Source organism: Hippocampus bargibanti, linkage group LG10 (genome assembly GCF_051943395.1).
Source record: "Hippocampus bargibanti isolate YZ-2025 linkage group LG10, ASM5194339v1, whole genome shotgun sequence".
NCBI classification, from domain to species: Eukaryota; Metazoa; Chordata; class Actinopteri; order Syngnathiformes; family Syngnathidae; genus Hippocampus; species Hippocampus bargibanti.
In genome coordinates, this window is record NC_142743.1 from 21,153,240 (window position 1) to 21,178,392 (window position 25,153).

The 25,153-nt window shown below is 39.0% G+C and overlaps 3 protein-coding genes across 3 annotated transcripts; all 3 read right to left on the reverse strand.

The window, feature by feature from the left end:
* Positions 1-1,729: 1,729 nt before the first annotated feature.
* Positions 1,730-11,833, reverse strand: tdrd7a (tudor domain containing 7 a). Its single transcript, XM_089006063.1, has 17 exons — positions 11,442-11,833; positions 10,878-11,022; positions 10,512-10,725; positions 9,425-9,459; positions 8,974-9,014; positions 8,492-8,662; positions 6,887-7,555; positions 6,542-6,738; positions 5,683-5,872; positions 5,244-5,355; positions 4,748-4,959; positions 4,380-4,514; positions 4,115-4,198; positions 3,493-3,627; positions 3,078-3,188; positions 2,349-2,491; positions 1,730-2,224 (listed from the first exon to the last, which is right to left on the reverse strand). The coding sequence occupies exons 1-17, from the start codon at positions 11,643-11,645 to the stop codon at positions 2,215-2,217; spliced, it is 2,808 nt and encodes a 935-aa protein (XP_088862189.1). The 5' UTR covers positions 11,646-11,833; the 3' UTR covers positions 1,730-2,214.
* Positions 11,834-12,635: 802 nt separating this feature from the next.
* On the reverse strand, positions 12,636-21,429 carry stra6l (STRA6-like). Its single transcript, XM_089006744.1, has 18 exons — positions 21,130-21,429; positions 20,865-20,937; positions 19,961-20,061; positions 19,701-19,831; positions 19,506-19,626; positions 19,389-19,434; positions 19,158-19,283; positions 17,461-17,534; positions 17,172-17,280; positions 16,937-17,090; positions 16,011-16,086; positions 15,850-15,931; positions 15,726-15,774; positions 15,163-15,280; positions 14,821-14,940; positions 14,575-14,738; positions 14,356-14,499; positions 12,636-13,643 (listed from the first exon to the last, which is right to left on the reverse strand). The coding sequence occupies exons 1-18, from the start codon at positions 21,168-21,170 to the stop codon at positions 13,405-13,407; spliced, it is 1,968 nt and encodes a 655-aa protein (XP_088862870.1). The 5' UTR covers positions 21,171-21,429; the 3' UTR covers positions 12,636-13,404.
* Positions 21,430-22,081: 652 nt separating this feature from the next.
* spink4 (serine peptidase inhibitor, Kazal type 4) lies at positions 22,082-24,795 on the reverse strand. Its single transcript, XM_089006745.1, has 5 exons — positions 24,589-24,795; positions 23,927-24,052; positions 23,204-23,232; positions 22,461-22,573; positions 22,082-22,222 (listed from the first exon to the last, which is right to left on the reverse strand). Exons 2-5 carry the CDS (start codon positions 24,033-24,035, stop codon positions 22,177-22,179), a joined length of 297 nt encoding a protein of 98 aa, XP_088862871.1. The 5' UTR covers positions 24,036-24,052; positions 24,589-24,795; the 3' UTR covers positions 22,082-22,176.
* Between the last annotated feature and the right edge of the window lie 358 nt (positions 24,796-25,153).

The window sequence follows — 25,153 nt, forward strand, 5'->3', positions numbered from 1 at the left end:
AGTCAGAGATATTCCAAAAAGAAAAAAAAAACAGCATAGATTCGTGGATTTCATTGCGAGGCCTTCAGTCGTCTGAATCAATACTGACTGTAAAAAGTGTGATTTACTACAAGTAGGGATGTGACAAAAATGTTCAATAATTCATCACACATTTTCTAATACCATATTAAAGTGCATTTAAATAGCTTTCAAATGATGTATAGATTATTGTTCGATGACAAATAAGGAAATAATGGAATTTTTAATTTTCGAAATATGAGGGGATTTTATGCCGATAATTACAGTTAAAACAATGAAAATCTGTGACAAGAGTTCTTTATTAGTTTAAACTATCGTAACTTTCTTAATTTTGTTTGGGGCAGATCTTAACAAGTAAGATACAATTGGAAAGATTTTGAATTTCTAAACAAGAACAGAAAAGATTCAAAATATAAATTAGCAAATATCAACGATCGAATGTAGGCAGATGTTCGTCAGATATCAAAAATGGCTGTCACCTAATACTAGGAAAGGAAATTGCGAGCTCTGGAAATATATATGCTAATGCTTGAAACTTGGCAGTTATTGAGAGAAATATATAGTATTTTGCTTCTATGAGTTATAAAAATACAACTTACTCGCCTTTATAAACTGTAGTGTTAGCAAAATGAGTGAAATGAACGAAAAACGATTACGTACTTCACAAAATGCAATGATATACGACTGCACGTACAAAGTGTGCAGAAACAATTGCGGTGGAATACAGATCACTGTAGCGTACCTACTACAAGTCCACTAGAGGGTACAACTAGCCAGGAAATAACAGAACGACCTCCCTTAATGTCCGTTTTCTCTTGAAAAATCCGTCTTGAAATTGGCTTTAATAGTAAATCTCCAACCAAATCCATTTCTTCTCCTCCTTCAGCCATTGTGGGTTGACAAAGCTGCTATTAAAACAGTGTGTTACCTGTGGCCAGTATGCTCTTGTCACTAGTGGCTTGTGATCACAGCAGTTTTCGCAAACTATGATTGGCTAGTCAATGGTCAATCATAGTTTGCGAAAACTGCTCTAGTTGTTCTTAGTGTACCCAATTTCTCTCAAAGTTTACACGTCACCTTTTGAAACATCAGGCAGTAGAAATAATACATTAAAATGCGGGATACACTGTGTTGTCACAATTTATAATATACCGTATTTATTCGAGTATAACGCGCAGCCCTAATTTTTAATTAAAAATCGGCAAAAATGTTTCACTTTTGGTATTGGTAATTGTGCAAAACAGCAATGCTTAACTCATGTTTCATTGTGGGTGAGGTGAGGAAAGGAAATGAAGCATAGCTAAAGAAATGGTAATCAACAATTTAAAAAAAGGAATGTGCGTGATCGGGTCTTTCCGAGAATTGAAACTGAAGGGCAAGAATAGCCATGGAAATGCTGCCCCCTCCTGGAAGGGAGAAAACATTAAATATACGTATATGAGAATTTTTACCCCCAGGCCTCGTTTATAACGTGCATCCAAACTTTGAGTTCGTTTTTAGGTAGAAAATGTTGCGCGTTATACTTGAATATTCACACTGGTTATTATAATTTGTACCTTTTTAGGAGAGATCTGCTCAAAATGATCCCAGACCTCGGATGTTATTTTTTTAACTTGTAGACGGTACGTCCATTGCAAAACGAATCCGACGAGGTTTGAAGATACGATTTGGGTGTGTCAGTGTTACATGTATGCTCATAGTCGCCCTGGTGCGCCCTTTTATTTCGAATCTACGAGTGGGTGATGACATAGAAATCCTGTCTCGCGAGGCACCGGACGGAGCCACGTGTGTTCCAAGGCTTTGGGCGTGGTCAAAAGCGAAATCGACCAACGCCTTGAATGCTCTTCTCAGATTGTTTTTCCGGTTTACTCGAAACATGCCTCGGAGCCTCGACACAGTTTGGCACATCACAATTAATTTCAAATCAATTTACAAATTCGCTTTATCGGATTAGGCTTTGTTGAATGTTTATATAATTTGGTGGTAGAAAAAGTTCTTTAATAATTTGACAAGGTTTTACTAAATTCTCCAAGGCATTGCCGTGAAGAAAAAAAAACCGCAAACAAATTCCTCTTCATACACAACGGCGGGAGCTCCAAAGGCAGCGACATTGTGGGGATTGTTTCCGCTGAAGATGGTTCGCATCAAGTATTGTGGATGAAGACAAATTGGGCCGCTCACAGCCAGTTGGCTGCATCACTGCCATCTGCAGTTTGAAGAAAAGTAACGCAGACGCTTTCTACTGAACATTGACCCGAACAGAAAGTTCAGCTTTTTGTGCATTTGTCTGTCATTGGTCGTCATGTGAGCAAGTCAATGTCATGACTTACAGTCGCCGTGCAGCCTTTGTCTGCCATAACTCTGGGTCGTTCAACTTATGGTTGATGCTCTGACGCATATCCTCATGGTCAGCAGCAACAAATAGGTACATGTACACAAGTGTGTTTCCTTTGTGCTTCTCCAACTTTAAAATCTGGAACAGGCAAAGCAGTTCAAAGGTAGATTAAACACGCACACACACAAAGTGGGATGGTGTCACATGAGTAGTACAATTGTTGGAGGTTTCGAATACTGTATATAAATCCATTCTTGTTGAGATTGCTTCACATTCACGCTAGCGAGGTTGCACAATAAAAGAAGGAGGGGACAAAAAAGAAAAAGCTATTCATCAGGTCCCGATCGGATTGGACTGCATTTGTTTCTCCAAACTATTTAATTTGATTATCTATTTTTACCATTGGAGATGTTTTGTGATACAATGTGCCGCCAGTGCAGGCAACACTTCCTCCTCCGCCATATAGTACTCTAACAAAAACAAGTGACAGAGACACTGCTTCTGCCACTTGTGTCTTCTCCATGCTATTATTAGTTTGAAACGAGCCACACTAACAAAGCAATTGTATCACAGTCGGTTTCAACCGAACAAAAGGTAGCAAGTATGAAAGCAGCCTTGGACGGCTAGAATAATGGCCATTCCCATTACAACTCACAATATGCATAACGTTAATCATATGCTACTTTCTTCATAGTAACAGCTGTATGCTAACAGTTTTAGTTACCTTCATTTTACAATTGTCAACCCCGAGGACTGCCTTCTTCAACCAGGAAACAATTTCAAGGCTCCAATTGCCTTCTGGAACGGTCACATCCACCATACGACATCTGATAGCCTGAACAAAGCACACAGGAGTATTTTACATTTTCACAGATTAGAAAATATTTTTACAGCAGATTTAGTATTTTAGTTCCCAGACTGTTACAGATGAATAATCACTCACAATGGATAGTGATAATAATAATCCATTTCATTTATAAGCGCCTTTCAAAACACTCAAGGACACTTTACAGTCATACATATTATAGTGTTAAGTGTTCTGAAAAGTACGGTACTATTATTTCAGTAATTGCACATAATTTAGCTTTGACAGAATAGTCAAAGTGTTGACCCCCAATGTTTTTTCCAAGGAAACAAACCTGTGGAGGGATGAGGGCAAAGTCTTGAAGGAGAAGAGGGGGTATCTCTCGAAGTTCAGTGACCTCTACTGTTGCCATTATGCCCAAGTCAATTAAGAAGACTTCAATGACACTGTTGCCAAGAAGGTTGGTTATCTGAAAACGACGATGAAATGTTCCTCAAAATTAAATGAAAAGATCAATTTTCTTCAGACTAAACAACCTAAAAAAATAACAGCTAAATCGACTTTGAGAGTGTGACAACAATTCATCCAGGAGGTTGCAAAAGAACGAAACTGCATGCAGACCTTGCTGGCCTCAGTCCAGGTCAGCGTTCACAACTCCACCATCAGAAACACACTGGCCAAAAATGGCACCCATGGGTGAGTTTCCAAGGCGAAAACCAACAATCCATAATTATGTTTACGGAGCAATTACTTTATCACAAGTTTGGATTTTTTTTCCTTTGCGTTGTAATAAATATGCAAAGAACACATCAATGAGGAAGGGCACTGTAAATCGACACTCTTAGAAGATACGATTCGAATAAAATTCTATCTTTAGGAAATTAAAAAGCAAAATTGATGTCTGAAATTCATCAATCAATGATTTGTCACTCGGATGATGCTAAAACCAAGCATACCTCAGCTCGACACCATTTGTCTTTATAGCAGGTCAGACACATCTTGCCATTGAAGGGCTTAGAAACCAAGTACTCAGGGGTCATCTGATGGGAGAGATCATTTTTTTTGCAGCAATGCAAAAAATGTGACCAATAATGTGACACATTGTGCCTCAGAACTTTTACTTCTAAAAATCATTAGCAGAGACGCCAAAAGAGAGTCAAGGAGTATCACCACACTGTTCACTATGTCCAGAAGTGCAGGGTGGGTTCTTTGCTGACCTACCTTGGAGAGTAACAATAGTTCTGTTTCTTCCAATAACTTGCTCAGTCTTATGGTTCCTCTAGAGGGCAGCTGGCAAAATAAGATGCCACCTGCACAAATATTTGTGACACATACATCCTGATAGATAGAATTCACCTAGAAAATAAATGACAATCACACAACTCAGTTATAATTAACTCATAGGAAGACACTGACTTCAGATAGAAAGTTGACCAATTCCAAGTGTCAAAATAGCTCACATTTTTCCTGGTTTTAATTTAAAAAAATAACACACACATTACTGGTTTAGGTTGTATGAAGATGTTCTACAAAACTCAAATCTGTTTATGAATGTAAAACCCATCAGCAGTGCGCCTAATGACACTTACAGTTAAGGGGTTATTCATGGTTTCATCTTGCAGCTCCTTTAAGCAGACAGAGTTTATATTGATGTCTTCATCTTGTGAGGTGTCATAGAGCAACACTTCAGGCAAGTCATTTGGGTGAGTAGAACCCACTATCTCCATTATCACAGTCTTTCCAACCGCACACTTCTCCAAGCAGGACAATACAGCGGGATGGGAACAGAATTCCTCTAAACCTGAGAGATGAAAGCAAAGGGGGCAGTTAAGAGTATTAAGATATCCCAGAACATTAATGACCCTAACCCAAAGGTCAGGTTGAAGCAATAAAAACAAAACAAAACAAGTTCCTGTGTTGCTCATTTGAGAAACACACCAAATGATTAAGTTGTTGTGTCTGGTCCATGCATATCAACAATCAATTAGCACAAGATAAAAGCCTTACCTTGACATCAAATGTATTTGGAGTCTGTAAAATTGTAATGTAAGTACATTCCTAGTGCATCTGTTATAGCGTGTGTACCTGCCAGCCTAACATTGGTGGCTTGAAAGGGCAGTGAAAGGAAGTCATGGTGCAACTGCAGAAGATTTTCTTGAGGAATCTCCACAGCAAAGCCATGATCCAGATAATAAACCTGATGGATAAGGAAAAAAAAAACAGTGCTGCTTCTTATGAATTGCTGAACTGATGTTTTTAATATTTGAAGACGATATAGTATTTAACAGTACTGAGAGAAGCTCCGTCAATCAGTCACTGGTGGATGCAAGTTTTGATAACGAATAACAGGAAACTTAAATGACTAGAGGTGGCATGACCTCTGGCTAAAATGTGCTGTAGAAAAAGACCACACAAGGTTACTCCAACCAATTTATCAGTAATTTAGTGGATTTTCCCTGGTTATCACATTTATAGCATAGATAGAATACAAGTAATTGAACAACCAGTCAAGAGGGCAGGTTACCTTGATGATGTTGTTGGCCACCTCAAGAACCTGAGCTCGAGTCAATTTGTTGCCGTTCTCCCCCTTGACTGCTACCAGTTGACCCACAGAAAGCTCAGAGAGAGGCTGGAAGGTGGTGTTTTGTTTATAAAACGAAAGCATAGCATCCTCCATTGCATCCTGGGCTGTGGAATAGCCCTCGCCAGCATACCTGCACAGGGAAGACACCATCATATAAAACAAAATTTCCTATTGGCAAGAATAATCCCACGGATGAGTTAATAACCCCATTGGTGACTTCACGCACAGAGATAAGAAAGCCTTTCTCAGAGTCCCCAGATTCTACTTCCTCCAAGGAAGGCATGTTTAGTGGAGTCGAGGAGGTACTGTTTTCCCCTTCTGAGACGGCGGATGGTGGACCAGAATTTCCTCAAATAATACATTTCATTTATAAGCACCTTTCAAAACTCTCAAGGTCACTTTACAGTCACAGTATCAGTTTTTCTGCGGGTGAGCAGCGAAAGCCACACACACACCATCGTTCACTCAACCCGGAAGAAACTTAAATATGTAGATAGAAAGCTAGCTAGCTAGCCAATCGATAGCCAACAGATACCTAGCAAGATAGCCAGCTAGATAGTGAATAGATAGCAAGCTAGCCAGCCAGAGCTAATAGATAGAAAATAGCTTGCAAATGATAATAATAATCAGGCTGCAAACTAAATGTTGAAAGCAAACACCAGGTTTTAGCATCCATTGATGAAAGAGATTGTCTCACATCTCCTGTCCGACATAAATCTGCTTCAAATCCGATGATACAATCACAAAACCAATCATCGATTTTTTTTCTTTACAAAAAAAAAAAAACGTCTAGACATACCTTACAGTAACTATGTTACTGCTTTTGACATCAGTAACCAGCACAGAGGGATACTGTGTTGATGGATGAACAAGACAGGCAGGAATTACAGGGCCAGTGACCTCCAGACCAGATGGAAGCTGGTCACTTGCGTTGTTCTGATGGCCTGTACTCTCAGTTTCTTCCAGCTTTACTCTCATGGGCGCATACAGGATGGCCTAATCCAAACAACAACACATTTGCAGAATAATATTGGTTCCAAGATGTCTCCAATTCTCCTCTTTCAAAAAAAAAAAAAACACACACCTGATCCCTCGTGACAGCATGCATGAATGTATTGTTCTGACTACATTGTCAACCTCTTACCTTCTTGCTGTCATGTGGAATAGGGTATTCCACAGTGCAGAGGTCCGGAAGAAGAGATAATTTATCCATAAAAAGCTCAGGGAATGGAGTCTTGTAGGTATCCATAAGTAGTCTGGGCAATGCATGGACCCACAGCCCATTAGTGTGCTTGGATAGAAGTTCTTTTATTCCTTGACACACATCAGCGGGCAAAATAGCAGCACAGGACTTAACAGGAGTACAAGAGTTCAATGACGACGTGGATTTTTGTGGTGGTAAATCTTCAGAGGGAGAATGACAAGAAGGGGTAAAGACTGGAGAGTTGGTTTTTGGAGGATATTTGTTCATAGGTGCCAAAGGATGAGTAGTTTGCTCAAAATTGACAGCAGGTGTGATGATGTCGACAATAGATGAAGTGACAGCCAGACTATCGCCTAACATTTGTGGAATCTTTAAAGATGTACAACAATCTGTTGGCTGTGAAGCCAAACTGAGTGCTGGTTTGACTAAGTTCTCGATGGAGTCAACTCGAGGGTCTGAGGTGGACACATGTGAATCTAATGTGCACATGGTGCTCAGGTTGACGGAGGATTTTGCAGGGCCTTCAGACAGGCTGCTTTGTGAGGCAGATGAGGAAGGTAGAGGAGGGTAGATTAGGAAGTCACCTTTGGTGCCGCATGATTTCTCTACCTGTATAGACCAGAAGAGAAAATAGTTCCCCATAATTGTAATAAAAGTTTAGTTTGTTTTTTTTAATGGACAACCGACATCTCCAGACAAGTTGTGTCCATAATTTGTAAAATCGCTTCAAATGACTTCTACTGAGCGTATTTTACAAAGATTCCACCGCATATAGCTATATTTTATGTTTTAAGACTCGAGCTCAATATTCCGGAAGTCTTGTTTTAGAGTTGGTGACGAGTCCTCACCCTACGTCACTGAAGGAACACCCCTGACTGAGAAAGGACATACCTTGCATCACCTCAATGCATTTTGCGGTACTTTGTTTGGTCTGAAAACTTCGTGTTGATCCGCGTTGATGGTGAAATTAGAAGGTAGACACATAAATAACGCGATGGTGAATCGTTGTATGTTACACCGAGACAACTCTTTGATATTCGTTGACAAAAATTCCAAGCTGAAAAATAAAACTATTTCCAACGGAGCTCTGCCGCCATCTTCTGCATTTTCTGTGACACTACACATCAGTCTTGAGCCATCAAAACGACCCAGAAAACTTTTTTAATCGATTGCAAATATTTATACTTTCCTCTTCAGAACTATTTAAATCATATTCATAACTGGATGTGTAACAAGAAAGCATATTCTCCGAATCTGAAGCCATTGTTTTGATTCTCGAACAAGGCAAGACGTCTTGGCGTGACGTCACGAACTGGGATTTCTGAAAATGCCCAATTCGCAGTTCATTTTTTTTGCAGATTTTGGACACTTTAAGTCATTTTTATTGGTGTTTTTGCATTTTGACTAAAAATATCAGCCTGCATGTTTTGGGTATTTTAGATGCTATAAAACGTTTTTCTGATGTCAGTTAGGAAACAAAAAAGTGATGTCGGTTGTCCTTTCAAGAGAGGTAACACTGAATACAAGTCATTCTTACAGACTCACCATGCAAACGTGTGGCCAATTTTCCAAATCGTTGAGCGCCTGAGGAGGGAACTGCTGCTTGAACATTTCATTGAAGACAGTTGGCAATTTAGAGATCCACAGCCCAGATGAGTACTTCTTCAAAAGCTGGATTAATTTTCCCTGTACGACAGTCTTGTCATACAGTGGCGACTGTGTGAAGGGAATCAGATCACTTTTCTTGCATCGAAAAGATTGAAACTTTGAAAAAAATATCTTCAACCATTCAATTCAATGTCTTTGAAAATAGTTGTTGTTTAATTTGACATATTTTACAGTGTAAATCGAAGCAGTATCGTGGAAATGAAAGAGCTTTTGATTCTGTGTTATATGTTGAATTATCACGTAAAATTATTTCTCAAGCTCTCTCGGTGTGTGGTGAAAACAAAAACAAAAGGATATTTTTTCAGTGTGGATGTAAAAAAGAAGATGTAAAGAAAGTTCAGAGGGAATATTTTCTCTACCTCGGTGCAGTTGTTTCTCGAAACTTGTTCAGCTGGTTTCTCTGTGAAAGGGCATTAAAAATAATGATAGCTCTTAAAAGAACTTTCGGAGAATGACAGATAAAATAAATAAAACAATGTCACATTTAAATAGTAAAATATGAACACAGTGCTCTGTGAACTTCACAATGAGCGACAGACTGTATTCTGTACCCACAGATCTAAAAAAAATAACTGTAAAGCCGTAAAGGGTCGGGGTCATCTATGTTTGACGAAAGATGTTTTTCCAAATATTTGTGACACAGCACCGTTAGTCATTGATCTGAGCTACACAATTCATTGTTTTATAATCATGTTAACTTTGATGAATACAGTACTTATCTTTTTTTCCAACTTATTTCAGAGGAAGTGGGGGTAATAACACAAAATCCTGCAGTGATTGATGTTAACAAAAAGTGACGTTGATACCAACCTTTGGGTTTCTGGGTCATTACCAAATTCTTGGCCCTGCAAAATGGACATTTTAAAAGTCACAGTAATGACTTGACAACCATTTGGCATTATCTAAAAGATGACAGTTAAAATGGAACACTAAAAAATATCACTATTTTTGTTGCTTACTCTTATTGCACACACAAAAATGCTCAAGAGAGCAATTGGCTGGCAATCAATTCAGGGTGTTCCCCGCCGAGTGCCCGAAGACGGTTGGGACCCCCCGTGACCCTCGTGAGGACAACACGTTCAGGAAGATGAAATGAATTAATAATTAAACAGTCACAATTCAAAACATTTCCCCTGCCAAAACTCTTAAAGGACAACCAACGCCATTTTTTTTGTTTCCAAACTGACATCAGAAAAACATTTTATGGCATCTAAAATACCAGAAACACGTAGACTGATATTTTTAATCAAATGCAAAACACCAATAAAAATGACTTAGTGTCCCAAAACTGCCACAAATCAGCTCGAAACTGGGGAGATTCAGAAAGTCCCGCCCCCTTGTTCGTGACGTCACTATTGGTCACACACTGCCTTGCTCCAGAATCAAAACAATGGCTTCAGAGAGTTCAGATTCAGAGGAGATGCTTTCTTGTTACTCATCCAGTTATGAATATGATTCAAATAGTTCTGAAGAGGAAAGCATAAATGTTTGCAATCGATTAAAGAAGTCCTTCCGTATCAATTCGAGTCGTCTGGACTCCAATGTAGCGCCCAGAAAATGCACAAGATGGCGCACAAGCTCCATTGAGAATGGGCTGATTTGTCCGCTGGGAATTTGTGTAAATTTACACCTTCTTGATGCGTGTTACCGCAATTGGCTGCGACACACAACGATTCACCATCGCGTTATTCATGTAGTTTTCCTTCTAATTTTGCGATTCAGACGAAAAAAAGTAGCCAAAATGCATTGTGTGTCGCTTTCTCGGTCAGGGGGTGGTACTTTCGTGACGTCACGTACGGACTCGTCACCAACTCAAAAACAAGACTTCCTGAATATTCAGCGCGAGTCTTAAAACGTAAAATATAGCTATATGCGGTGGAATCTTTGTAAAATACGCTCAGTAGAAGTCATTTGAAGTGATTTTACAAATTCACTCATTGTCCGGAGGTGTTGGTTGTCCCCTAAATGCAGTTGGCCTCCAAAAAATATGTACCTGGACTTGACATCACGTGAGGCACTGAAGCTTCTAGAGCTATCATGGGGTTGAAAGCGGTTGTTTGGCCTCAAAGCACCACCACCTGAAGGCTTCCGCGGTGAAGACACGGGGCACCCTAAGTGCATGCAAGGAGTTATTGTGAGCAAACGTCAAATTAAAGCATCTAGGTCATGGTTTTGAGAGAAAATCCCCAATATACTGTTCTTGAATTAGGGTGAGATTTGAGTTAGCAGGTTTTATGTTTTGAATATTTTAAGAATGTCCTACCATAACGCATATTGGGGTTGGAAGCAGTGTGTCTCTTCTTGCAGTTGACGATTTGGGAGCATCTTGATTTCTTGGAATTCTTCTGTCGTGCTACCAGCCGGGCGATGTCTGCCGTCTCGTTGCATACGCCAGCGTAACATCTCAACTATCAAGTAAATTGAACGTGATTCATGCTTCTGTCTGTGGAACATGTATCTCTCGATTCAACCAAACAGACTGATGGCAAGTGAAAGTATGGGTTCCTTCCAACTCAGTGACCAACTCACCATATTATCAATCAATGACCAAGGGATACATTTTTATTTCTTACAATAAAATAAATGATGAGCACAAAGTGCATCTGCATAAGTGCATCTGTATAAATAAACAACAATCAATATTCATTCATTGACTACTGTTTAATTCACCTTTGGTCATGATTTTACTAATGCATCTGCACAGCACACATAGTAGACAGTCCTTTAACCAAAGTGTTATTGACAAACCACCATGTTAATCCCACCATAGACAACAGCAAAGATACTTGCCATTAGGGATGCCTAATAATTAAAAACAAGCTCTTACTTCTCCATCATGGTGGTCCAACCGCACAACAGAGGGTATGCTTCGGAGATAGTCTTCCAAATTGATGAAGCCCAGTTTTCTCAACGGGATATTTTCTCCACAGAGTGAGCGGTACTCAAATTGCAGGCTTTGAATATTCACACCCTTCTTGCTAGATTGGAGTACAGAGCGCAGTATTTTCTTGATGGATTCGCTGTCTGACATTCTGTTTTAAATAAAACAAAAATAGTTAATTTTAAGTCAGGTCAGCTTCACGTGGCAAGAAAAATGAGGGGCCTCCCACCAATAATGGGAATATGTCACAAGTTAGTATGGGTGAACAGACAATGAAAATAAAAAATAAAACATTAAATATTTATGAAAGCCTGTAACGCCTCCACCAAACTGTTCACTTTCATAGAGAACCATCGTGTTAATTAAATGCTGCATTGAGTACACCAAGGAAAATCAATTTCAATACGTTTTTAATATCTAATGTTGTAAATGTATATTAGTAATGTGCTGTTTTTGACATCACTCTCCCAGGGAACTAAGGGCTAATAGTATGTTCTTCACATTTATTTCCTTTTTTTCCCTTGTGATAAGCGACTGAGAGCCTTGCGTAGTTTCGATAAGTATTTCGAAAAGTTGTAGAGACTACTGTTTTCTACTCTTATCTCATTAGGGGTCACTGATAATTAATTTCACATAAATATGCATATGAAACACAATCTGATATTCAATTGCGTTCCTAAACATACTCAGAAAAATGGAAAGACTGTTGTTGCCCGGATGCAGAAAAACCATTAAGCTAACGATTAGTCATTAGCGGCAAATGACAAGGGAAAAGATTGTTATCGTCGCCTAAGAAATATTAATAAATGAGAATCAGAAAATATATTATGTGCCAAAATTACCTGTTTGAGTGTTTAAACACGTAAAGGCGTCGCTGTCGGTTGTCGGAGTCACGTTTGGAGATAAAGAATTAATTGGGCTCTTGAAAGTTTGTCCTCCCACCTCAAGCGTGCTCTCGACAACAGCACCATTACCGGAAGTTCGCCAATGGTGCGACACGCGGTTTAGCAATATTTAATGAAAATCACGTTTTTTTTTCTGATTAATTAGTCGTCGTCTAAATTTAGAAAAGATACGTTGACCACCGAAGATTGCAGATGAGTGAAAATATGCAAATGTCGGGTCAAAGTTCAGAATCACTTTAGATCGAAATGTTATTTATTTATCTGCTTTAGTTGTTTGGTAAAAACAACAAAAGAAGCTTCCATTGTATCAAAGTTAACAATGGCGAACAAAAAATAATGAAAAATAATTACATATTGACATACCAAGGAAAATGATGTGCCAATTTATGTACCAACATAATGCAACAAGCCCGAGAATAACCTGTTCAGCAATGAAGTGGCTATCTAACAAGTTCATAATGGTGAGCAGACAATGTTGAAAATAACAAAGCTAGCAATACAAAATATTTGAAAACCCATTAAAACTCATATCAAACTGTTCACTTTCAAAGCAAGTATAGTATAATGCATATGCTATATAGACAAGGAAAATAATGAACCTACATGTATACCATAAGTTAACAAGTCCTAGAATGACGTGTTCAGCAATGACATGGATATCAAACATAATACACATACTTATATTTTCAATGTTACCATTTTTTAACTGGCAGATCATCTACTTAGCACTTCTGTTTAGACAAAAAAAGTCAGCACAGGGTCTAAGCAAACTGGTGCGACCAATCGTGGTCTTGAAATCATTTTGAAAGAATTTGAAACGGTGAAACTTTTCTGTAATTACAGACCGAAGTACATGCAAAGTGAGATTCAAAATTTAACAACATATGCGGCGTCACAGGTGCGCACCGCGGCTTTGCAAACTCTTTACATACAGTATGTCAAGTAACTTCTGATGACAGACCTCCAAACATTACCATAATGTGCCTCAGCGCAAAATTGTCATTCTAGCCATCTGGTATTTGTACTTCAATGCTCATTGGCCCCGCCGCCGCCGCCTTGTAGCTCTGCGTTTGTAAAGCCATGACCCAAGTCTGCAGTATTGTGTCCGACTGAAGAGAAGGAGATGTGTCCAAGGTCGCCATTGAGGCGAGGTAGAGCTTCCTGTGCAGGATCAGATGAGGGTTCCGCAAAAGTGTGTAAAACAATGCCCAACGTCTCCTGGCTCGACTGTTCACTGAATATTCTGGAAAGAAGAAGGAAATATGAGTAACAGAAAATACTAATTACTTGGGATTATTGTGTTCTCATATGTGCATTTACATGCATTTTGCAATACAGTGATACCTCGGTTTTCGACCATAATCTGTTTCAGAAACCTGTTCGAAAACCGATTTGTTCAAAAACCGAAACAGCACTTTCCATTAAAATCAATGTAAAAAATCTTAATCTGTTCAAAGTCTAGAAAACAACTTTTTTTAACCATTCCATCGCATAAACTGGATAAAAACGTAATAATAGAGCAGGTCATGTGAAAATTCTATAAAAACAAACTTTTATTTTCACCAATTTTTAACATCAACATTAACATCTGTACATAAAAATCTCTATCTTTCTGCCACGGCGCGTGTTGGCACCTATTCCAGCTGTCTTTGGGCAAACACAGGGCACACTAATTTTTCAAACCATCCTCTGCTTGCTTTAAAATCATACTATTCAAGAGATCTTAACCAAATATGTCAACATTTTCGCAAAAATAAAAGAACAACAATATTAATGCGTCGGTCACAATGAGACAATGAGGAAGACGTGACATATAAGGAAGCACGGGGTAGTCGACTGATGCATTCAGATGCACTCAGTTTGGTTGAGAACCAAATTTCGGTGGCATAACAAATATGACATTTTTGGTTGAAACCGAGACGTTCGAAAACCGAGGTTTGGCTGTATTTACATACCAGATGATGTGTTGTTGAATGTGGAGTATGCAGTTACTGTGTTTTTTTCCAAGATTGTGGAGACAAGCAACTGACAGAAACAAACCATGACTGGATTGTTGTGATAGTGATCAGCAAAGATCATTCCAATCCATGTATTATAACCTAAGAAATGCAGAAATATTGATTACACAGTTTACTTATGGAGAAAAGTACTGTAAATACAAACATTGAACTCACCAGCATCAATGGTTTCATATCCTCTCTGCATTATTGTACGGTCAATGCGGGACACCAGCCAAGTTCCCAGCACAATGCTGATCATCAGCCTCATGATGCAGTTGCTTATCCCCATGATCACATTGTAGAAAAAGAAAAAGTAGTTGAAGCAGTGGAATGCTTTTCTGAAGGCAAAAGACAAGGTATTTTTAAATCACAACCCAGTTTGACATGTGATATTTGCAATATTTAACCACCAAAACCTACCTGTTATTGAGAGCCAAAGGTTTGTATTTATCAGTGGGAGACAATTTGTCCTGGAGAAAAAAAATCTGGACTATAATTATCTGGAGGATCACCATCGCGATCACCAGACTGATAGTCAGGCTACAAAGAAAAAGACGAACAAAACAAAGCAAATGTTGTCATTTTGATGATGCAAGGGATATAAAAAAGAAATCAATAAAAACCTGTTCAATGTAATGTAAAGTAAACATTCAAACTATTTATTAACGTGATCGAAAACCTGCACGGCTGAACTGAACAATATTTTCTAAAATTGAGAGAGGAAGAAAAAAAATCTATGTTGTGCCTGCCACATACACTTACACGAGGATGCCGAGATTGGACAGCATTATCAGGGCTTTTCCATGTTGTACCGGAATAACAATCACATACACCACCAACAATGCAACCAGGAAGTGAATGGAATGGACCATCAGATATCCTGAAACACGAGTTTAAAAAAAACATGCTAAAAAAGATATTCATATCATTTTTATATCGATGAAAAGGTTTCTTCAGCCGTCATCTGTACTTTTTTTTTTAAGGTGTCGTACGTTTCGCTTCTTATCCAAGATGCTTCTTCAGGGAACTAAAGTCTTACTGGAAGTATCGGCCCTATATATATATCCCTATATATATATCCCTATATATATATATATATATATATATATATATATATATATAGGGCTATATCCTATATATAGGGATATATATATAGGGCCGATACTACCAGTAAGACTTTAGTTCGCTTAAGAAGCGAAACGTACGACACCTTCAAAAAAAAAAGTACAGATGACGGCTGAAGAAACCTTTTCATCGATGGACCACTCCTCTACGACTGAGAGCTTACACAGACGTATCATTTTTACATGAATTAAAATTATTACCCCATAGCGTAAAAGCAATTTGCCATCCAGAGTAACGTGCAATGGAGGCCTGCACAAAATCCATAAAAAAAGTTTTTCACCTTGAGAGTCATTTGGTAAATATCTTGTGTGGTATTTCGCTCACCACACTGACAGCAGACTTGGGCTTGAGAAATTTCTCTGGGAGGAAACGTCTCTCTCCTTTCCAAAGTCTTTTTAAATGCTTCCTTTGGAAACAACACACCTTGATAAATTGGAGAAAGTCTGAATTTCCACAGATGAATGGCATTGTACTGATCCACTTACCTGTAACATACCAGTACATGGAGCGTGTATGCAACGGAATTGAGACTAGCAAAGATGGTGGTTGCTAACCACGTCTCTAAAATGAAGCAAAATAATAGATTAATAGAATGACTTACTTTCATGTTGATGCTTGTCCGGATAAAGGTGCAGATCATGAAAATGGATCGGTTGAGCAGGACAAGGCCAAACAAAATAAACTTCAACAAATCCTCTCTTTCTTCATTATATAAGAGCAAGTTGATGGGATTCATCCTCATTTTAGCATAGAGCTGTTTGCAGTATTTTGAGTATTGTTTTTTTCCCACAAATAGATTTGACTATATGAGCACATCTGTCCGGTAGTTCTAACTTAGTTCTGTTCAAATTAAGAGTGAATAACAGTACAGCACAGGTGTCAAAGTCAAGGCCCGGGGGCCAAATCTGGCCCGCCATATCATTTTATTCGCCCCGTGAAATCAAATCAAACTTGTGAAATTTCATAATGCTTGCTGAATTCTGAAATCCAAATTTCAAAGTGTCTCACATAAACCGTGATAACGGTCATTATACTTTTACTTCAAACATTTAAACTACTTATTCATTAATTTGTTGTGCCCTCTATATGTAATTATTCATATGTGGAGGGCATAAAACATTAAAATTAAATTCATAACGGCCCCCCGAGAGGAAACCGTCAAAACAATGTGGCCCGCGGCAACAAAAAAAAAAGTGACACCCTTGCAGTACAGAGACAGTAAACATGATGACCCGAAAACAGAAAGCGCACCAAACTTTGGATGGCTAAAATATACTTAGGAGAGTGTGTGAAATATAGTGCTCCAAAATGGAGGTTTACAGCAGATGCTCATGACATCATTTTTAAAAAAAGAAACAAAATGAGTGAGGCCTTTGCATCGTATTCCCTGCAGGATTTGTGGCCAACTCACTTCTGGCCACATTGATGAATTCTTCCAGTTGTGGAATCCCGGCTCCCAAAGCTTCGGTCTCATTACAGGACGCCATCAAGTGTTTGAGTGTGTTCTTCCATCGGACCAATTGATCGAAAGCGATATTACTGAGACTGTAGTCAGCCAGGGTCATCTAAAAGAAATGGCAGAGGGTGTGTCGCATTTGATTCCAACAACTGTATGGATGCAACACCCAATTGTTTCTGCTCTTTACTGTATATAGACCGATGAGAGATATGATGGCAGTGCCGATGATTCTGTTAGGAAACTTGAAGTGGGGATCCCACTCATACACTCTGGTCTGGAACCAGCTCAGGGGCTTTCTGCAACATAAAATAAGTTAAACAATTGTGTATGTAGTCTTTGACATTTATTGGAATGTCTGGTATAAATGCATAAGATGCAAAACAGGGCAGAGGTGACTAGCGTTCTACAGTATTTCGATTTGGAACAATTAAATGCAAAGTTGGTTCACAACTTTTTTAATCTTGACTGCATATTACCTCTGTGTATATTTCTTTCTCAGGAGTCTCTTAACATGCTGCACTTGATGATACTGAGTCAGTTCATCTGGGTCCTGGTGGTACATTTTGCATAAATAATTCAGGTAGGGTGTTTTTCCACAATTTTTAGCACACATTACAGGCTTCAAAATCATCATTAGTACAATGCATTGATTAGAAAAAGAGAAAATGCAGTGAGAGTGAAAAAAAAGAAATGGCTCAGTTATCACTCTATGGGTTTCCTGATGCTCTACATGAGGTGTCAGGAACCTTTGTGAGATATATGGCTCTTTTGATGATTGCATCTGGCTCGCCGATAAAACTAAATACACAGTCTGGCTTTTTCGCTGTTCATTTCCCGTTTGGGTGGAAAGCACAATTTTGATTGGATGATACTGACCTATGGCAGTTGATGTCGAAACAGGTAAACGCCCCCTTTTAAAGGACAACCGACGTCACTTTTTTGTTTCTTAACTGACATCAGAAAAACGTTTTATAGCATCTAAAATACCCAAAATACACCGTAATATATTTTTATTCAAATGAAAAACATCAATAAAAATGACTTAAAGTGTCCAAATTCTGCAAAAAATTCAGCTGCGAATTGGCCATTGTCAGAAAGTCCCGCCCCCAGTTCGTGACGTCACGCCGATTCGTCTTGCATTGCTGCAGAATCAAAACAATGGCTTCAGATTCGGAGTATATGCTTTCTTGTTACACATCCAGTTATGAATATGATTCAAATAGTTCTGAAGAGGAAAGCATACATGTTTGAAATCCATTAAATAATTTATTCCGTGCCATTATGAGACAACATTGAGGGGAAATGTCTCAACGAAAAAGAGGCACAAAATGGCGACCTCCTGTGGCCACCTCCTTTTCCACAGGCTGATAAATTCCTTATATGGAGCTTGGCTGCCCGGCTTTTGGGTGCAACACGAGGTCCCCAGACCAAACAATACAGCAAAATACATTGACATGATGGAAGGACCGCTACAATGCGTCTTTTTTCGGTCAGGGGCGTTCCTTTCGTGACGTCATGTACGGACTCGTCACCAACTCAAAAACAAGACTTCCTGAATATTCAACGCGAGTCTTAAAACGTAAAATATAGCTATATGCGGTGGAATCTTATTAAAATACGCTCAATAGAAGTCATTTGAAGCCATTGAAGTCATTTAATTTTACAAATTATGGACACAACTTGTCCGGAGACGTCGGTTGTCCTTTAAATAAGCCTGACGAGTAAAAAAAATGACGTTGAATGGACGGAAGGATTCTAATTTGCAATGAAACAATACTATGAATTAAACAGTTGAATATCAGTGGCACTTTGACAATCCCCATGCTAACGTTAGCATCGATATATTTCTGTGAAAGACAGCAGAAAGCAAGCTAATGAGTAGTGTCCAGGCTAGCTAGCAGTAGCTTAGCCTGTGGACAAATTGACTGTAATTCCGATCGTTTGGCTGGATTCTTTTTTACCAATCATGAGGAACAGACAAGTATTCTTATTAATCGTGAGTATTATCACAAAGTTATTTTAAATAATATATTCTGACATTTTGTTGAAATCACATCCGTGTGTGCATGTGCGTGTGGCTCTCACTGAAAAACATTTCTAAATGCTTTACTTTTATGGCTCTCTTAGTCAAAAAGGTTCCCGACCCCTCCTTCGACATGATCTATGTTCTTACCTCCTGTTCCAGCTTGAGATGTATTCGAACATGTTTGACCAGCATGTAGACAAATCGCCCCAAAAGAAAAATGAGAGAGACGATACAAGGCCACTGGACAATTATCTTCTGGTATTTCCCCAAAATCTTTTGGAAACACAATTCTATTTTAATTTTCATACATAAAAAAATATACAAACAAATATGTCAGGTGGGCATAGACCTCACCTCGTAGCAGTTGTACTCACGTACCTTGCCACCTGGGCATGTGAATGTATCCCACACAGTAATGATCAGCCTGCAAAGGACCACATGGCATTTTAGCTATTTCCCACCATATCGAAGCATGCACGGTGGATGAATATCTACCAACACAAAGAGTACAGAATTCCCAACACAGCTCCAGCTGCTCTGAAGGGTGTTGACAAACAGGCAAAGAAAGGAAAGTTCACCAGTCCCACTTCCAAAGCTCCAACAAGGTAAACTATAGCTGGGTACCATAAACACGTGATCGGTTCAAGTATGAACAACAGAGAATAACCAGTTGGGAGAAAGTGTTTGTACCTCTGGCCCAGTGAGGGACAGTAAAAGGAATGTAATGCTCCGAGAAGAGCAGCAGGACGCTGTAGGACACGGCGCCAAAGGCGAAGCCGTACGACCAGCGATTGCTCAGGCTACCTATGGTGTCCAGAGGTCTGCCAAGAGCATGAAAAAAAGAAAACATGGCCTTGTTTTTAAAAACTGTACGAGTGACAGAGTGATAAAACATCCCATAGAATACTTCAAATCGTATATTTTAATGTTTCTCCTCGTGATTGACTTACACTACAATGCCAAAACGCCCTTGAAGAAAAGGAAGTCTGTGGTCAATAGCCAATGTTTTTTCTCTTTTGTGAAGGAATGACAGGATTAAGGCAATCAGCACCTGGAAGGAAATAATCAAAGCTAATGATTGCAAAACTGCCTCTGGATAACAGACACACACTAAAACTGAGTTTATTTAAAGTAATGCTTTGATATATTTAAAATATCTGGTATGTAGTGGGCCTTTTGAGTGTTGCCGTTACCACCGGTCACACTTAAAACAAGGTGGAGGAGCTTCAAAAAAACTAGACTGAGGCTTATCATTAAAAAAAAAACAATTTGCCCGTCTTTAGAGGGCCGCCAAAAGTCAAATCTCATCAGGTTTAAATTCAAAATGGTTTTCAACATCCGTGTGACATTGCAAATCTCAATTAAAAAGACAATATTTCCAAATAGCTAGTCTATCTATTAAGTATATCTATTGGCTATCTATTAGCTAAATTGCTTTTTTATCCATTTGAGTTATTTCCGGGTTGAGTGAACGCTGGCGCGTGTGGCTGTCGCTGCTCACCCACAGAAAAAAACGTATCCTGTGACTGAAAAGTGACCTTGAAGGTTTATAAAGGCGTTTATAAATGAAATGTATTATTATAATTTTTTTACCACGTAGCGGACGCACGTAGCATGATGCAGTTGCCCTACATTTCTTTACTAAACCCTTTAAGCAAACAGGGGAAGGTTATGACATTCCAAAACAGAATCTATTGAGTAAACATTGGTCGCGAAAAAGCTACTGACTTTGAAATCAACAAATTCCATGGTCCAGTTTTCAAGTTCATCCTAAAATCATAAGCAGGAACTTGAAAACTGGGCTAAGTTATTATTTATTTATTTTTAAAATGGCAAAAGGCAATGACGACTTACAGCTGGGATTAGAGTGAGATGCAGAAAGAGGTCAATCGATATTCCATTGTGACAGTCCTGAAGGATAGCTTCTCTGTGGGGAAAAATGTTGAGAATGTGTGTGTTAAAGATAGTTCGTATTTGTGTAGTGCCGTGCTTCATCATAATCCTGAGGTGGTCTAAACTGCTCATGTCTAGTAAACAAACCAGTCAACTGTCACAGACCCCAAACTGAACCGGGCTCTAAATAATAAACAAAGGTAAGCAAACCTGAAAACGTACTTACACAGGCTCCAATTGGTCAGCGATCATCGTTAGATTATCCATTTTGAATTAAAAAAAAAGTACCTCTAATGAGCCACGTCGAATGAACAGCAGTGTGTGGACAGTTGTCACTTCTCTATTTCCTGGTTTCAATTGAACTTTAACCTCAGGATGCACACTTTTTTTTTAATCTCTTTTACACGCTCACACTCTCGCACACGTATTTCCGTGCACGCGCACACGACGCACGTAACACGCACAGACTACAAACTCAAAGCACACGAATGGACGACACTCGAGCCCTTCACATACACACAAACGCACGCACACACACACTATTCAGACACGCACTAATGTATTGATAATTGCGTTGCTTAGGAAAAGAAATATGAATACGTACAGTGATACCTCAGCTGAGGAACGCTTTCGCTCGCGAACTTTTCACCTGCGTGTGAAACCACATTGTACATAATCATCTGACCACATTCTAAAAAAATAATTCTTCATAACTCATTCACTACCAGACGTGCAGAAATGTCTTCTCCAGTGCCAGGGATTTTGTCATCGTCACTTAAATTCCAGAATATTGAGTTTTAGGACAACATAAACATTAATTGCATTCAGTACATCGTTCGAAGCCTTAGATAAATGAACTCAATCAAACCGTTGAGCTCACGAGCGTCTTCACAAAAGCTGATGTTTGTGTTGGTTGGCACTATAGCAAGAGTAAACGGAGTTTCTCCTCGGGTCGCCGTCCTACTTGTTTTCCAGCTCCCCCAGGAGCAACACACCTGATTTAAATAATCAAACAATTTTGATGCGGCTTCAGAGCTGGCTGATGAGCTGAACATCTGAATCGGGGTGTGTTGCAGCCGGGTCAGATGGAAAACAGGCAGGACAGTGGCCTTCCAGGCCTGGAGCTGGACGTGTCTGATCTATGCTTTCACTTGACAGTAAAATTCACGTCTTACACATTTGTTCACCTCATCGGTGTGGTCAATAGACATTTATTGATCATTCTGATTGTTGTGATTGAAACATTGCTGCCGATGATATCCAATTAAGCAGGTCAGCAGGCTTCGTCGTGCACAATCAAAACATTTGTCTTTGTTGTCCTGTAGAAAGAAAAGGGTTTGCTTCAAAATGTTGCTGAAATTCGTTCTCCATTTCCCCCCTCTATTGTATACAGAGTCCATAAAATGGAAATTACAACAAATATGAAAAATAGGATCCTGTGTGATACAGTTGACAGTTTTATTTTGTTCTGCTCAGAATATCTTGTTTTCTATCCTTTCACCCCCCCACCCCATCCACTTTCAATTGCTGCTGTGGACTGCAAATTTGTGTACTTACTGTCTGTGGACACAAAGGATACACTCATTTGCGTATGTGTGTCCATCACTCCCACAAACAGGGGCCAAATTCATTGGGCATGCCAAAATCTCATCAGTACCAGGACAAGATGGCTGCAGAATAACATGCAAACAAAAAAAGTGACACTCTGTATGGAACTAAACAGGTCAGTACATTTTCTACCAACAAAATATTAAAGCATTGAATTGAGATTCTTTAACTCATTCACTGTCAGACATGTGCAAAAAAATGTGTCCACTCGAGTGCCAGGGTTTTTGACATTGTCACTCGAATTCCAGGACCCATGAAATATTGAGTTTTAGGACTACATAAACATTCAGTACAGCGTAAGAAACCTTAGACTCTCTTCTTTCGTCAGAAAAAAAGAGTTAATTCCTAAATTATACTGGTCTGGAGGTATATGAGCTTGAAATGAGGACGGCTGTCTAAAATACAATGCAATACATACATATTGGTTTATATAGCGTTTTAACAACAGTTGAAGCTGGAACAAAGAGCTAACACGGAAAAAGGGAAATGCTGCCGCCCTGTGGAAGATGGATCTGGCCATCGCTTTATGGGCACCCAAGCAAGAAAAAAACAAAACCCAAACTGATGCGGGAATGGCGCTTTAGGTCATATTTTCAATTCCCTTACGAATTTGTGAATGGCATTGAATGAGTTAAATAGAATCGAGAATGTAATAAATATGGTTTTCTTTCCTTCCCAACAACACACATCACCTTTCTTAGGGATCCCGTGTTATTCATATCTGTGAAAAGAGATAAAATGTTGAAACAAGATATTGTTTATAACAAATATTTTTCACAAATACGCCGCATTATAAAAAGGTAAAGCATGGGCTGGGATTTAAAAAAAAAAAATGAAAGTCAACTAAACTTGACATGGCGGTCATGTGTTTCTTTATTGACTTTCCCGTAGTTAAAGTTTGACTAGAGATAGGTGTCGGATGTTTAGAGCGGCAATAACCATGTTTAACTCTTCTGACAGTGTATCGTTTGTTCCTCTGTGTAAAATTAATTCCAGTCAATTTCTTTGTGGTTTGCCTTTTTAGGTGTGGTTAGCCAGGTTAAACCATTTGTGTGTGATATGGTAGACCACAATATTCTGTCGGTTTCTTTGCAGCTGCTCCCTGTGGGATTAAATCACATTTTTCCAGGCAAGATTTTGTATGAGCTTTGGTTGTTGTGAGTCACAATTATCTTATTGGTGTTTCACAAGGTTCTATTTCAAAGCCATTATGTTTCTGTTTCATTTGCTGCATTTTACACAAGAACGGATGACATCCACAGATGTATTTTGTTACGTAGTTGTTGAATAAACAAATGTAATAGGGAATGTGTTGTAGCAGAGGAAGCATAGTAAATGAAGCCTTTTTTTGTGTGCCTTCATTTATATATACTAACATATCCTTAATTCACTTTTAGGATTCGTCGTGTAAATACCTGCAGCCACGCAGAAGAGCAGGAGTCCAAACAGAAGAGCTCTCACAGTCATGGTGAATGTTGATGAATAACGCACTGACGGGTTTGCGATTTTACAGGCATGCAGCATAATCGGGTGTGGGAACACTGCAGATGTAAATGAAGGTCAGGCAGTTACGGAAGAGGATTAGGGCCAATGAAGAAAAAAATACGTTTGGCAAAATTCTGACTTTAATCTCAAAATTCTGACTTTAAAGTCAGAATCCTGACTTTATTCTCGGAATTATGACTTTAAAGTCAGAATTATTTTCGTTGAAACTTTAAAGTCAGAATTCTGACTTTATTCTCAGAATTCTGATTTTAAAGTCAGAATTCTGAGATTAAAGTCAGAATTTTGCCAACCGTATTTTTTTTCTTCGGTGGCCCTAATGCTATATCCCTTCCAGGAGGGGGCAGCATTTCCATGGCTATTCTCCATATTGATTGAATTGGATTTGCCTTTATTAGTCTCGCAGTGGAGAAATTTACATTGATAATAATAATAATAATAATAATAATAATAATAATAATAATAATACATTTCATTTATAAGCACTTTTCAAAAGTCTCAAGGACACTTTAGTCACAGCGGCAGCCAAACGCGCCAGCGTTCACTCAACCCGGAAGTCACGCTTTGTTCTCACATTCAGCTGTTGTTAAGTTTCAGTTTCGATTCTCTGAAAAACCCAGATCACACGCATTCCCTTTTTTAAAAATTGTTGATTACCATTTCTTTAGCTCCGCTTCATTTTCTTTGCTCGCCTCGCCCACACTGAAACGTGAGTTAAGCATTCCTGTTTTGCACAATTACCGATATCCAGAGTTTTGATTCAGTGTTCTTCATATTGTAACGTCTGGTGCTTGTGATTTCCATGTTTGGGGGGCTGGGCTAGTGGGGGGAGCATGACGTCATGGAGAGAAGGGAGGACCCGACAACTCGGAGTCCGCGAGAGAGCCTGAGTGGAATAAGCATGAGCGTTAGTTGTACCACCCAAGTTGAGCCGAGAAAAAGTGAATCCAAATTTCATACCGATTTTTAATTGAAAATTAGGGGTGTGCGTTATACACGTGTGCGTGTTGTACTCGAATAAATAAGGTAAATAAAAGTACAGGATAAATGGGGAAAAAGTGAAAGCGATTGGAATACTTTCCAGCAACACTAGATGTCAAACAACGAGAATAAATTTCCACCACTCACCCTAAAAAACA